The 14,628-nt window shown below is 45.1% G+C and overlaps 1 protein-coding gene across 2 annotated transcripts in view; it reads left to right on the top strand.

Moving 5' to 3' along the window:
- nlrc3 (NLR family, CARD domain containing 3) overlaps window positions 1–14,425 on the top strand; it is a 19,626-nt gene extending 5,201 nt beyond the window's left edge. For both annotated transcript variants that reach the window (XM_083636233.1, XM_083636234.1), the window contains exons 4-19: window positions 1–1,132; window positions 1,263–1,349; window positions 1,748–1,831; window positions 2,302–2,385; window positions 2,508–2,591; window positions 3,576–3,659; window positions 4,339–4,422; window positions 5,922–6,005; window positions 6,221–6,304; window positions 6,821–6,904; window positions 9,562–9,645; window positions 10,042–10,125; window positions 10,240–10,323; window positions 11,667–11,750; window positions 13,851–13,934; window positions 14,147–14,425. The exon at window positions 1–1,132 is cut by the window's left edge and continues 615 nt beyond it. In XM_083636233.1, the coding sequence (XP_083492359.1) occupies window positions 1–1,132; window positions 1,263–1,349; window positions 1,748–1,831; window positions 2,302–2,385; window positions 2,508–2,591; window positions 3,576–3,659; window positions 4,339–4,422; window positions 5,922–6,005; window positions 6,221–6,304; window positions 6,821–6,904; window positions 9,562–9,645; window positions 10,042–10,125; window positions 10,240–10,323; window positions 11,667–11,750; window positions 13,851–13,934; window positions 14,147–14,237 (2,402 nt within the window). In that variant the 3' untranslated portion in view covers window positions 14,238–14,425. The remainder of the gene's footprint in view (window positions 1,133–1,262; window positions 1,350–1,747; window positions 1,832–2,301; window positions 2,386–2,507; window positions 2,592–3,575; window positions 3,660–4,338; window positions 4,423–5,921; window positions 6,006–6,220; window positions 6,305–6,820; window positions 6,905–9,561; window positions 9,646–10,041; window positions 10,126–10,239; window positions 10,324–11,666; window positions 11,751–13,850; window positions 13,935–14,146) is intronic.
- Window positions 14,426–14,628: the final 203 nt, after the last annotated feature.

Here is a 14,628-nt window from a genome sequence, read left to right as displayed (position 1 = left end):
CTGAGGTAGCAGTGTGGGTGACCTCTAGGCCAAGAGTGGCCTCACTCATCCCCGGAGGATTGGTTGACAGGGTGACTGAGATCCCAGGCTTCAGTCCTAAGGACATCCAGGTCTTCCTAAACCACTACTTCTCTGAGAGGGATTTTGCTAGTCAAATATGGGCACACTTAGAGGCCCATAAGATCTTAATGGTGATGGCCTACGTACCATGCATCTGCTGGATGGTGGCTGATACTTTGAGGTACCTCTTGCAGAGTGGCATGCAGGACAACCTGCCGAGGACTTGTACTGGGCTCTATGCCCACTTGTGTTCCATGAAAGCAGAAGCAGGTGAAGCAAGAGGCAGGGAGCCTGTAAGGATGGAGCAGCTCCATGGGGGCAATCGGAAACTGATGGGGAATCTTGGACGGTTGGCATTCTATGGGCTCCTCAAGCACAAGTACACTTTTAGTGAGCAGGACTTCAGGGCCTATGGAATAGATCTACCGTCAACTCAGAGCAGTCTTGGCACTGGAGTTCTTGTTCGTGAGGAGTCCGCTGTATTCACAGCATACCGGTTCACTCATTTGACCATACAGGAGTTTCTGGCAGCTACATTCTACCATGTCGCCTCTAAGCGGGCCATCTTTGACTTGTTCTCAGAGAGCACCATGTCGTGGCCCAAGATCGGCTTCCAGAACCACTTCAGAAGTGCCTTGCAGCACTCGCAACAAGCCGAAGACGGTCATTTGGACGTGTTTGTGCGCTTCCTGACAGGCTTGTTGTGTCCAGCGGAAGTGAAACCTCTCGCTGGGCTGTTGGCCCTTGGTAAAGACGATGGTAGCCAGAAGATGTGGGCGGCGGGATTTCTACAAGGACTCTTGGGCGGCGGGGGCACCGTGGTGTCCGCACGAGCCGTCAACCTCGCCTACTGTTTACAGGAGCTGCAACATACAGAACTGTTGCGGAGTGTCGAGGACGACTTGCGCCTCGGTACCCTAGATGGGAAGTTGACACGTGCCCACTGTGTTGTGCTAGGCTATCTGCTTCATGTGTCTCCAGAGTGCAGTGAGGAAACCAACCTAACAGCTTGTCTGAACTACGCTACAGTCAAATGCTTGCTCCCACAGCTCCTGTACTGCAGCTACCTAAGGTCAGCTCTTCAACTAACTACTGAGCAAAGCATTGTCTTCAAATAAAACGCAAACTGACAGGATAAAGATGGCACATTTATGTCAAAAAATATATATATTTCAATGACGAGTACGTCTACTATTTTGCAGGCTGGAGAACAATCACTTCAAAGATGATGTCATGGAATTGCTGGGAAGCTTACTGAGTGCCAAAGACTGCCATATCCAGAGAATAAGGTGAGATTACAGTACACACGCTTTTCAACTCTGTTACCATGAAAACACACAGTAGGCTATTCAGGGTTAAGCATCATATGATGGAGATTTTACAACACAACACTACTGGGCTGTTGTATCAAAAATAACTTACTTGATCGCTCCATAATTGCTAACAACTCTTTTGAATTTAACTTAAATGGTTAAAATTCAATTAATTACAAATGATTTATTTTGAATTAAGAGTTGCAGACTCGGACATCATCAGTTCTTTGTTGATTACAAGGGGCAAAGAGACACTCATTGATTACCATGCAGCGTCATGGAGTGGTGCTGATGAGAATGATGATGAGGGGAATGTGATGAGGATGAACATTTGATACCATGTGTGAATGTAGCCACTTTTCTTCACCCTTCAGTTTAGCAGAGAATGCCATCAGCAACAAAGGTGCCAAAGCCCTCAGTCGTGCCCTCTTGGTCAACCGGACTTTGACCACCCTCGAGTGAGAACTGTTTGTTACTATTTGATCTGTGATTGATTACATCTGAATGAACTGAATTGCAACAACATTGTATCGAAATGTTTTTTATTTGCAGTGACAGCAGAATAATAGTATTCAGTGCTGAAGTTAAAGTTAGTTTGCTGGTATTCATAGTCAGGAAAGATATAAATGTTACATGATATGTTTCAGAACCAATTACTTGAAACTACATTGGATAGTAACACTCATGTTAGTGATTTGAATTGGTATTCAAGTAAACTGCTTATACACTAGGCAGCGAGAGGTGTAGTTTAATTGAGGAAAATATGAGTCTAATCTAATATGAGTCCAGCTTTCTCTTGACGCTTTTCAGCCCCACTCCTCTGTGATTCAGGCTGCAAAGATCTTCATACTTTTACCTAAAAAATGATGTCTTGTGTAGATTTAAGCAATGCAACTGTGCATCATGTAACCAGATATTTGTGTTTTAGTCTCCGTAACAACAGCATTGGCCCTAAAGGAGCTAGGTTCCTGGCAGAAGCCCTCAAAATGAACCAAACCGTGGTTTCAATCAAGTGAGTGGATCGGGCTATCGCAGGAGCAACATTACAGGCTCTATACATTCAATTGCCCTGCAAATGCCAGAGTAGTAGCAACTTAGCGTTGTGTATGATCATGTTCTCTCACCACGCCACAGCTTCCAGAATAACTCCATTGAGGAAGAAGGTGCTCGAGCGCTGGCTGAGGTGCTGCAATCAAACCGCAAGCTTGCCTCTCTGAAGTGAGTAGTCTAGTCGACCAACCACAAACTGTGTGTGCCTTGGGCTTGTGTTTGTTGTATGTGCAGACTGATGGGTACATGTGTATTCAGGGTTAGAGGGAGGAATCATAGAGAGGCAAACGTGAACGTCACTTCCTGCTTCAGCACTGTACCAGAGGTTTTCATCCACCATTTATTTTCCCATAGACATTTCGTAAAATGTGTATAAAAATAGTTTTACTTTGGTCAAACCAAACAGTTCAGATATATTTAAAATCGGGAGAGACCATAGAACATTTCACTCGGACCAAAACTTAAAGCCCCAATCAGTAACTTTCTCACCTTAATATAACAGCTTTTTAGTCATTGAAGATGGTCCTGTACATTGACTTGTAACAGGGAGAATGTCACCTCTATTGGTCACACACTGCCCTCCAAAGGCCTCTCCTGGGACTAAGCAGTTTGGTGCCTGCGTCCCGGAGGCAAGATGCGCGCATGCGCTGTACAGCGGAAGCGTTGTGTTCATGAAAACAAGGAAGTAACTTGGTGTGGATTTGCTACAAAAATGACATTTCACGTAACTATGGATTATTATTTCATCACGTGGTGAGTACCCGATGTCACAACATGTACATAGAGCTTTCTGCCGCTGTGTTTTGTTGATTTGAACGGTGATATCAATACCGATACTATTGCACCCAGAGGGCGCAGTTTCTCCAAAAGCATAGCAACAGCAACAGCAACATAGAAAAAATATTTTCTTTAAATCTGCAGGGTTTTTTTTAACGTTTTGGTCAGAGTGAAATGTCCTGTGATCTCTCCTGTTTCTAAATACATCTGAACCATTGGGTTTGAACAAGTAAAACTATTTTTATAACCATTTTGCGAAATGTCTATGGGGAAATAAATGGCGGATGAAAATCTCTGGTACAGTGCTGACGCAGGAAGTGACGTTCACTTTGGCTCTCTATTGTGTTCTTTCCTTGTGTGCATTTGATGATTCAGCGTACAGAAGAATTCCATTGGAGCGGATGGGGCCAAAAGGATTGCTGAGGCACTGAAGACAAACCGGACTCTCACAGAACTGATGTAAATAAACAATATATCAATTCACCCTATTGATATTGACAGTGTTGTTAATGGAAAACACACACACACACATAGCCGAGCTCGTAAAATAATGCAAACTTTTGTGTATGAAATGTGCTATTACAAATAAACTCAAAACTCGCCTTGCCTTGAAAAACAAACCTGAGCACGTATCCGATTGAGCATTTCAAATACTTGCTGAGGGTTGTTAGTCAGCTTCCTTCCTCCAGACATAGCCAGATGCAGGCCGGCCCGGCAGCTAGCTGCCTGGCAAAAATCGAGGATTTCGTATATTGCTACATCAGAGTCACTTTGTAAATATTTTTGCAAAAAGTATCTTATTATTGCCTATGAATGCTTGGAGTTTACTCAATATAATTATTTGTAGTCTAAAATAAAATTTCAAACATTTCACAAACTACTTTGGCAAAAATTGGCGGACCCGCTGCAGTACCTCTGCGGACCCCCTGGGGGCCCCGGACCCCCCTATTGAAGACCACTGGTTTAAGGAACCTATCAAATTCTTGCAATTTCTTGGTGCAATCTGTGTACTCCAAAGGCTCCATCTTAAAAACATCTCAATAAATGTCCTTGGTCTTGGTAAAAAATCTGTAATTGACAACCATGTGCCGTTTTACCAAACTAATGAGCTTATATTGTCTTCTTTTCTCGTCTGCAGCCTTTGTAGTAATCAGCTCGGGGACAAAGGAACAGTCGCTTTGGCCGAGGCTCTGACTGTCAACCACACTCTCCTCTCTCTGCAGTCAGTATCTTGACCACACACTCCTCTCTCTGCAGTCACTATCTTGACCACACTCTCCTCTCTCTGCAGTCAGTATCTTGACCACACTCTCCTCTCTCTGCAGTCACTATCTTGACCACACTCTCCTCTCTCTGCAGTCAGTATCTTGACCACACTCTCCTCTCTCTGCAGTCAGTATCTTGACCACACACTCCTCTCTCTGCAGTCAGTATCTTGACCACACTCTCCTCTCTCTGCAGTCAGTATCTTGACCACACTCTCCTCTCTCTGCAGTCAGTATCTTGACCACACTCTCCTCTCTCTGCAGTCACTATCTTGACCACACTCTCCTCTCTGCAGTCAGTATCTTGACCACACTCTCCTCTCTCTGCAGTCAGTATCTTGACCACACTCTCCTCTCTCTGCAGTCAGTATATTGACCACACTCTCCTCTCTCTGCAGTCACTATCTTGACCACTCTCCTCTCTCTGCAGTCACTATCTTGACCACTCTCCTCTCTCTGCAGTCAGTATCTTGACCACACTCTCCTCTCTCTGCAGTCACTATATTGACCATTCTCCTCTGCAGTCACTATCCTGACCACACTCTCCTCTCTCTGCAGTCAGTATCTTGACCACACTCTCTTCTCTCTGCAGTCACTATCTTGACCACTCTCCTCTCTCTGCAGTCAGTATCTTGACCACACTCTCCTCTCTCTGCAGTCAATAGTATCTTGACCACACTCTCCTCTCTCTGCAGTCACTATCTTGACCACACTCTCCTCTCTCTGCAGTCACTATCCTGACCACTCTCCTCTCTCTGCAGTCAGTATCTTGACCACACTCTCCTCTCTCTGCAGTCAGTATCTTGACCACACTCTCCTCTCTGCAGTCACTATCTTGACCACACTCTCCTCTCTCTGCAGTCAGTATCTTGACCACACTCTCCTCTCTCTGCAGTCAGTATCTTGACCACACTCTCCTCTCTCTGCAGTCAGTATCTTGACCACACTCTCCTCTCTCTGCAGTCAGTATCTTGACCACACTCTCCTCTCTCTGCAGTCAGTATCTTGACCACACTCTCTTCTCTCTGCAGTCACTATCTTGACCACTCTCCTCTCTCTGCAGTCAGTATCTTGACCACACTCTCCTCTCTCTGCAGTCAGTAGTATCTTGACCACACTCTCCTCTCTCTGCAGTCACTATATTGACCACTCTCCTCTGCAGTCACTATCCTGACCACACTCTCCTCTCTCTGCAGTCAGTATCTTGACCACACTCTCCTCTCTCTGCAGTCAGTATCTTGACCACACTCTCCTCTCTCTGCAGTCACTATCTTGACCACACTCTCCTCTCTCTGCAGTCAGTAGTATCTTGACCACACTCTCCTCTCTCTGCAGTCACTATCTTGTCAATAGAAGTGCATTGTAGCTTCTTCTTCTTTGTAGTTCCACATGAGCACAACAGCCAGCTGAAACATGTATTTAATTGCTTAAACTTTCTAAATGTTTTTGTAAGCAGACTTCAGAATAATTCAATCAGCAACAGGGGAATGACGGCGTTGACCAAAGCACTGAGGCAGAACCGCGGCATTGTCTCCTTGAAGTGAGTATGACACCTAAATGCTCCTTTCAGCTTTAGAACGTTCCTCTAATTTCAGGATGATCTCCTATTAGCCAACGCAAATATTTATGAAAATATAATATAAAGTGATATTTGGGCCTCTCAGCATGCACCTTAGCTGGAAGTCTCCTTGAAGCTGTTGGAAAGGTAATTGCTGTTCTCTTTTTCTCCACATGCTGTCTTTGTCCTCCGATCAGTCTAAGAGAGAACTCAATTGGGGTGGAGGGGGCAAAGGACATGGCCCGTGCCCTCCATGAAAACAGCTCTCTCCAGGATCTGGAGTGAGTTACCTCGTTAATAAGGAGGCAGAGTGAACGTCACTTCCTGCTTCAGCACTGTACCAGAGATTTTCTTCCGCAATTTATTTTCCCATAGACATTTCGTAAAATCCTTATAATTTTTTTTTTACTTGGTCAAACCAAACGGTTCAGCTATATTTAGAATCGGGAGAGACCATAGAACATCTCACTTGGACCAAAACTAAAAAAAACATCGAACAAATATTTTCTTTAAACCCGCATATTTTTTTTTAATGTTTTGGTCTGAGTGAAATGTAATGTGATCTCTCCCGTTTCTAAATACATCTGTACCGTTTGGTTTGAACACGTAAAACTCTTGGCTAACTTCCCTGCTAAATTCAAGCCATTGTATGTTGCTCTTCTCAAGAATGATAAAAGCATCAACACACATTGAAATACATTTATCTTATCTGATACACAACACACTGTGTGTTTGGTAAACGTTCTGTGTGTGTGTGTGTGTGTGTGTGTGTGTGTGTGTGTGTGTGTGTCTTCCAGTCTCACCGCCAACCTGCTGCATGATGAAGGGGTTCAAGCTATAGCTGCTGCAATCAAGGTTAATCAAGGTCTCACCTCTCTACGGTAAGTCAGTCTTTCAATCAGTGATCATCTCTGTCCATTCTTTTTTTTAATAGCAGTGGAAAACACTCTTACAGTTTTGAATCTCAAATTAATATTTAATCTTGTTATTGAGAAGACCTGATTGGTTAGTTGGTCTTGTTTTCCTGGAAGGCACCGCTCCCATCAAGAAATTACTGCATCATGTTAAGGTCATCATCACACTGCCAGAAAGCCAATCCTGAAAAGCAATTTTGTATAGAACTAGGCATCTACGTGCGCTCGATTCCTAGGCTCGCCCACTGCGCGGCCTCACCTGCCCTGCAGCTCGCTGAGCTGGCCCTGCAGCTCGCATACGCAACTCGGCCCCGCAGCTCGGCTGTGTGTGCCCCTTAAAGTTTACGTCAATGCCTATGACATCATCAGTGATGTCATAATATGATTTTGCTCTTCAGTGATGTCACAATGCCACCTATGACATCATCAGTGAGACAAAAATTTAAACAGAGAACAAAAACATTTCTCCCTTTTATTATGTAAAATCATATTTCTTTAATTTTCTCAAGTGAGATAATTTCACGTGTTTCCAATGTAGTTTCACTTGTTTCAAAAAGGTGAAGTGTGTTTACATGCACACAGTAATCCAATAATAATCAGGTAATGGCAATAATCTGATTTACACTTACACGTTTACATGTACTTTACTAAGTAGTGGGAACTCACTCAAACTCTGTGAGTGGACATTGAGATTGGACCATCCACTGATCAAAACTGATGACTAGAGCACTGCGCTCCCAGAATGCAGGGCTACTTGTCGTTCCTAGAATTTCAAAAAGTAGAACGTAGAAGCAGAACCTTCAGCTACCAGGCTCTTCGATCTTCCCAGGTCGATCCGGGAGGCAGACACCCTCTCATTTAAGAGTAGGCTTAAGACTTTCCTCTTTGATTCTTTGATCAAGCTTATTGTTAGGGCTAGCTCACCTAGCCTGGGTAAACCCATCCCCCATGTGACCTGCTCTCAGACCTGCTCTCAGTCACTATGCTAGTGACTGGGAACTGAGAGAGCAGGTCACGTGGGGGCTGGGTTTACCTAGGCTATAGCTCACCAGCCCCTAATTATGCTGCTGCTATAGGCTTAACCGTGGGGCTTTCTATGGTACCTGTTAAAGGGGAGTCCAAACTTTTTTCTGGGAAACCAGCCATTTTGAAGATATACTGTATACTGTAGGGTAAATCATAATTTTGTTTTATGCATGTTATTGAAAACATACACGTACACAAATGAGACCAAATAAATGCATTTATGGAGTTAACAGGCTGTTTTCATTGTTTTTATTTCCTCTTGGTAAAACACTATACACATTTTAAATAAAAGACTGGAAGAAATTCAGCAAATTTATTTGGCGACCCCAATATAATCCCCTGCGAGCCACCTCTGGTTCCCGACCCAGTCTTTGGGAAACACTGGGTTAGAGGTCACAACATGGAGTTAAAAAAGCGGCTGAAGCTTCCTGGAGATGACGTGCAGCATGAAGACAGAGGCCATGAAGAGCACACTTATCACCATCACTGCTACCGGCCCAACTTTGGGCGCTTGCAAGTCCTCTGTGTAGAAGCGCCACATGCCTCTGCTGGGTGCTTTCTTCTGTCTGACTGCTTTCTTGCTTGGTCTGGCGGGCATGTTGGTTTAATGTTGCGATGTAGGTTGAGTATGAAAACCTCAGCACCTCTTCAAGCTGATGTCCATGTCAAACTTGCAACTCCCACCACTTATCTAGCCTCAGCCAGGAAGGATTTATGACATCACTGATGACATCACAATTGCTAGAGTGATGACATCACAATTGTTCGAGTGACATCACTGATGACATCACAATTGTTCGAGTGACATCACTGATAGCATCACAATTGCTCAAGTGACATCACTGATGACATCGGAATTGCTCGAGTGACATCACTGATGACATCACCATTTGCTCGAGTGATACACACAGCCCTTCACAATAAAAGCCTTTCAATAAAACGCCATTCGCAATAAAATTCCAACACACACTTCACACACAGCCCTTCACAATAAAAGCCCAACACACATTTCACACATCCCTTCACAATAAAAGTAAATACATTACATACATACATAATATACATACATCATCAGAACTGCCGTCTAGAACTGTTTGACATCATCAGTGACTTATGTGAAGTGTGTGTTGGACTTTTATTGTGAAGGCGTAAAATACGTAAAATATTGATGTCTTATTCTGATTCTACATGGTGGGGTTGAAATGCAGTCACTATCTTGAAATAAGGCAGATGTCTGAAAACAAGCTGCTTTTCATAAGAGAAGTGAATTGATCTCACCGCATTCTCTTTTTTCCCCACATTTGAAGAAAAGTAGGTTTTAAGATGAAGACTCAATACCATGACTTGTCAACATAATTGTTTTTTTTGCAATGAAGGACGACATATCCATATCTATATAACACCTACCCTTATGGAGATGATTAGATTCATCCTCCAGTAAATAGACTACACCATTACAGGACATGACACTTTCACTGCCAGTGTTTCCCTGCATTTACCGCTCATGCTTGTGACAAGTTTTTTTTAAATCAGCATACAGCATATAAATAGAGATTTGCTCTCTAACTTGATGTACATCTCTTCTGTTTTTCCACCAGTCTCCAGTGGAATTTTATCAAGTCTTCTGCCACCAAAGCTTTGGCCCACGCGTTACTCTCCAATTCCACAATGCAGCTGTTGGAGTGAGTAACGTCTCCCATTGTTTCATGACACCATGCATTTCCCCCTTAACTTCTCTGCCTTTCTCTCACCTTTGACCCCCACCACAACTCCCCTGCTCTCTCACCTTTGACCCCACCACACCTCCCCTGCTCTCTCACCTTTGACCCCACCACACCTCCCCTGCTCTCTCACCTTTGACCCCACCACACCTCCCCTGCTCTCTCACCTTTGACCCCACCACACCTCCCCTGCTCTCTCACCTTTGTGAAATTGCAATCAGGCAGACATTTTGTTGTTTAGTGTGGTCATTGTGTGTGTGCGTGTGTGTGTGTGTGTGTGTGTGTGTGTGTGTGTGTGTGTGTGTGTGTGTGTGTGTGTGTGTGTGTGTGTGTGTGTGTCTCCACTCCTCACTGCAGTCTACAGGAGAATACGATCGGGAACGAAGGTGTCATTGTTCTCGCTGAAGCCCTGAAAACCAATGCATCGCTACGTACTTTATGGTTAGTATCTAATTTGTATACGCAAATGACTAGATTGACCAAAAATGCGTCGATATGAATTCATGTCATGTTTTCATATGTGTTCTATGGTTTGTGTGCTCTCTCTCTCTCCAGTCTGCAGGGAGTCTCAGCGGGCAGCAGCGGAGCCGTTGCAATGGCAGATGCACTAATGGTCAACCAAACCCTCCAGACACTAGAGTGAGTTCAAGATCTCTTCTGCCAGACCGTCCCTTTGTTCAAGATCTCTTCTGCCAGACCATCCCTTTGTTCAAGATCTCTTCTGCCAGACCATCCCTTTGTTCAAGATCTCTCTTCTGCCAGACCATCCCTTTGTTCAAGATCTCTTCTGCCAGACCATCCCTTTGTTCAAGATCTCTTCTGCCAGACCATCCCTTTGTTCAAGATCTCTTCTGCCAGACCATCCCTTTGTTCAAGATCTCTTCTGCCAGACCATCCCTTTGTTCAAGATCTCTTCTGCCAGACCATCCCTTTGTTCAAGATCTCTCTTCTGCCAGACCATCCCTTTGTTCAAGATCTCTTCTGCCAGACCATCCCTTTGTTCAAAATCTCTTCTGCCAGACCATCCTTTTGTTCAAGATCTCTTCTGCCAGACCATCCCTTTGTTCAAGATCTCTCTTCTGCCAGACCATCCCTTTGTTCAAGATCTCTTCTGCCAGACCATCCCTTTGTTCAAGATCTCTTCTGCCAGACCATCCCTTTGTTCAAGATCTATTCTGCCAGACCATCCCTTTGTTCAAGATCTCTTCTGCCAGACCATCCCTTTGTTCAAGATCTCTCTTCTGCCAGACCATCCCTTTGTTCAAGATCTCTTCTGCCAGACCATCCCTTTGTTCAAGATCTCTTCTGCCAGACCATCCCTTTGTTCAAGATCTCTTCTGCCAGACCATCCCTTTGTTCAAGATCTCTCTTCTGCCAGACCATCCCTTTGTTCAAGATCTCTTCTGCCAGACCATCCCTTTGTTCAAAATCTCTTCTGCCAGACCATCCTTTTGTTCAAGATCTCTTCTGCCAGACCATCCCTTTGTTCAAGATCTTTTCTGCCAGACCATCCCTTTCTCATTTGACACTGGTCCACATAAAACAACCAAAACCTGGTTAACTCCACCCTGCCCTACCTTAAACCAGTGGTCCTCAATCCTGCCGGTCCTCAGCTCACAAAGAGCTGGTGGTTTTCTAGCCTAATATACAGTAGGCGGATAATCTTTGCAAAATAGCCCCTAATTAGATGGCTACAGTGAAAACCATCAGGCTGTGTATCAAGGTCCACTCTCATTTGTCTTGTAGATGTGTGGATTATTATTTGATTTAATTTGTTTGTATTCATTCATTCATTCATTCATTCATTTGAATGAATGTAGAATGTAGAACTTGGTTGGTCGGTTGGTCCACAAAAAGTTCACCACCCTTTAGCGGGTACATTTTTCGCCCTAGGTGTGTGTGTGTGTGTGTGTGTGTGTGTGTGTGTGTGTGTGTGTGTGTGTGTGTCCTTGTTAGCACACTTTTTCCACTGTGTTTTTCAGCCTACGTGGAAACACTGTCGGGATGGAGGGAGCCAAGGCTTTGGCCAATGCCTTGAAAAACAACAGAAGCCTCAAATCTTTGAAGTGAGTCCCACAGCTATCTTACTATGATCTGTGTCCTACAGTCGGAGTCACCAGGGGTGGACTGGGATCATAATTCAGGCCGGGCATTAGATACCAAGCAGGCCAGGCCGATACGGGCCGACATGCGTGCCGGCGTCCGAAGGGCGGCGGCGGAAAATTTGGGCCGTTTGAAGCTCAATTTGGGCCGTTTGAAGCCAGATTTGGGTCGTTTAAAGCCAGATTTGGGCTGTTTGAAGCCCGATTTGGGCCGTTTGAAGCCCAATTTGGGCCGTTTGAAGCCCAATTTGGGCCAAGTCCAATTTTACAATGAGATGCACCCACTTTAAACCTGAATAAAGTAATAAAACCACTAGTAAACCAGTAGGCGGCGCCTGGCCTGCTGTTCAGTGGGTGGCCTGGCCTGCAAAAAAAAAAAAAAAAAAATTTTTTTTTTTTTTTTTTTGGCAGGCCAGGCCAGGCCAGGCCACCGGGCATTTGCCCGACGTGCCCGATTATGCAGTCCGCCACTGGTAGTCACCATGTCTGTTCCCAGTCCAAAAGTCAAAACTGCTGCAACTGAGCATGCTCAGAACATGGGTTTGCGCCAGGGTCAAAATTGGCGCAACTGAGCATGCTCAGACATTCCGGGACTTCTGTCATAGACATTGTGACGGATGTAGAACTGTACATCTAGTGATTTCTGACCGACCTGGATGAGGGCAAGGGAAGGGTAGATGGAGAATGTAGACTCCGGCTGTGGAGCAGCGAGGGAGGTCAGCGTGCTGGCACGAGGGAGGTCAGTGTGCTGGCACGAGGGCAGAGAGGGCAATAGCGCCTCCTCTGGTTGGTTGGGGCGCCTGTTTGGGGCGGAAGGGACCTACGTCCTGCCGGTGAAGCTCCCTGCTGTCAGGTGAAAAGAAGCGGCTGGCAACTCTGCATGTGTCGGAGGAAGCATGGTGCTAGTCTACGGCTCTCCCCAGCTGGGCAGAGGGTGGAGCAGCGACCGGTCCAGCAGGGGGGGAATTGGCCAAGTACAATTGGGGGGAAATGGGGGGGAGGAGGGATCTGGGGGGCAGGAGGGATCTCTGGGGGGGGAATCTGAAAAACCAAAACCAAAAAAAACATCAAGGTCCATGAAGTCACATTATGTTTCGTTCTACGATTCCATCTGGACACCAAGCTGTGCACGCTCATTTCAGTGGAAGTATCCAGTCCTTCAGCCAATCAGCATCAGATCCAGTCAAATCCAAATCCACTCGCAAGAACAGCGAAAACGTCTCTTCCTCCTGTTCTTGTTTAATTGTTATTGAGTCTATTTCTGCAATAACTGCACTTATGGCTGTGTAAACTCAACGTTACTGCCCGAGCCATGCAGGCAGCCATTACTGCTTTGCCAGCGGCGGTTCCTGATTGGCTGGTTACGACGTCAACTATGAGGCAGGTCCCTGATTGCCCCCGTACACTTTCTGAGAACGGCCGCCCCCTGCTGGAGGCCAGACAGGATCGCAGAACGAACCAGAATGCGAGTTGATGGATCCGGATGGTTGTAACCACCAGGCTAAGTAGGACCGGTAGAGAGTTAGTGTAACCAGGCTAAGTAGGACCGGTAGAGAGTTAGTGTAACCAGGCTAAGTAGGACCGGTAGAGAGTTAGTGTAACCTCACTCAGTGGATGGTTGTAACCAGGGTAAGTAGGACCGGTAGAGAGTTAGTGTAACCAGGCTAAGTAGGACCGGTAAAGAGTTAGTGTAACCAGGCTAAGTAGGACCGGTAGAGAGTTAGTGTAACCAGGCTAAGTAGGACCGGTAGAGAGTTAGTGTAACCGCACTCAGTGAGTGAAAGTCCAACACAGTGAGAACACAGTGAGTGAGTAAACAGGCAATGCACTCAATGACCGACTATAATTAAAAGAATTATGTGACATTCTGAAATTTAAAAAAATCCTGCGTGTCATTCTACTCTACTCAACCCTGGAAAACACAATTTACAGTTTTCGAGAATTAAAGGTCTGTTGAATCCTAATGTCCGATTTGTGTGTGTGTGTGTGTGTGTGTGTGTGTGTGTGTGTGTGTGTGTGTGTGTGTGTGTGTGTGTGTGTGCGTGCGCGTGCGTGCGTGCACAGTCTGCAGGAGAATTCTCTAGGTATGGATGGAGCCATATTCATTGCAACGGCCTTGAAAGGCAACCATCAACTGACTTACATGAAGTGAGTTCTCTGTCCCTCGTCGGGATCTTCTCATACCTAACTAACACTTTATTGTATCAAAGTTCATGATGATGACTGTGTGTGTGTGTGTGTGCGTACATGCGCGCGCGTGTGTGTGTATGTGCGTGTGTGTTTGTGTGTGTTAATGAGCAGGATGTAGGCTAGTGTCAGTGTGTAGATGTGTGATTTTGTTCATGTAACCTGCTCTGTAGTTTGCAGGGAAATGGCATTGGAGAGTCTGGGGCGAAGGTCATATCGGACGCCATCAGGGCCAACTCTCCAGGCTGCGTGGTGGACATCTGACTCAGGCAAACACAGCTGATCTTGTACTGAGAGGATCATAGCACAGAAAGAACCGTATTGTATTTGTATGAAATTATGTAATTTATTTAAAGTGCAATGCTATCGGCAGACATACTATGGCTCTGAAATTACTCCACTGTAAAAAATTATTATTACTCTACATTAATTATTCAACATTTTATAATAAATAATTCCATTTGTGTCAAAGCATCAGTTGCATGACTCTCTGACATGTTTTAACTGTTTTCTTTTTAGTCTAGAAGAGGGTCTGTACAGTTGGCAGTAAGTTACTGGGTAAATTTACAAGGTCACAATCAAGGACATCCAACACAAGAAACGTTAAAACCCTGTTGGGAAAAGGAGAGGAAAGAGGGAAAAATCTTTGGGTGGA

Source organism: Poromitra crassiceps (genome assembly GCF_964638095.1).
Source record: "Poromitra crassiceps genome assembly, chromosome: 4".
NCBI classification, from domain to species: Eukaryota; Metazoa; Chordata; class Actinopteri; order Beryciformes; family Melamphaidae; genus Poromitra; species Poromitra crassiceps.
Note: the sequence above shows the minus strand (reverse complement) of the source record. Positions and strands in the feature narration are given on the sequence as shown.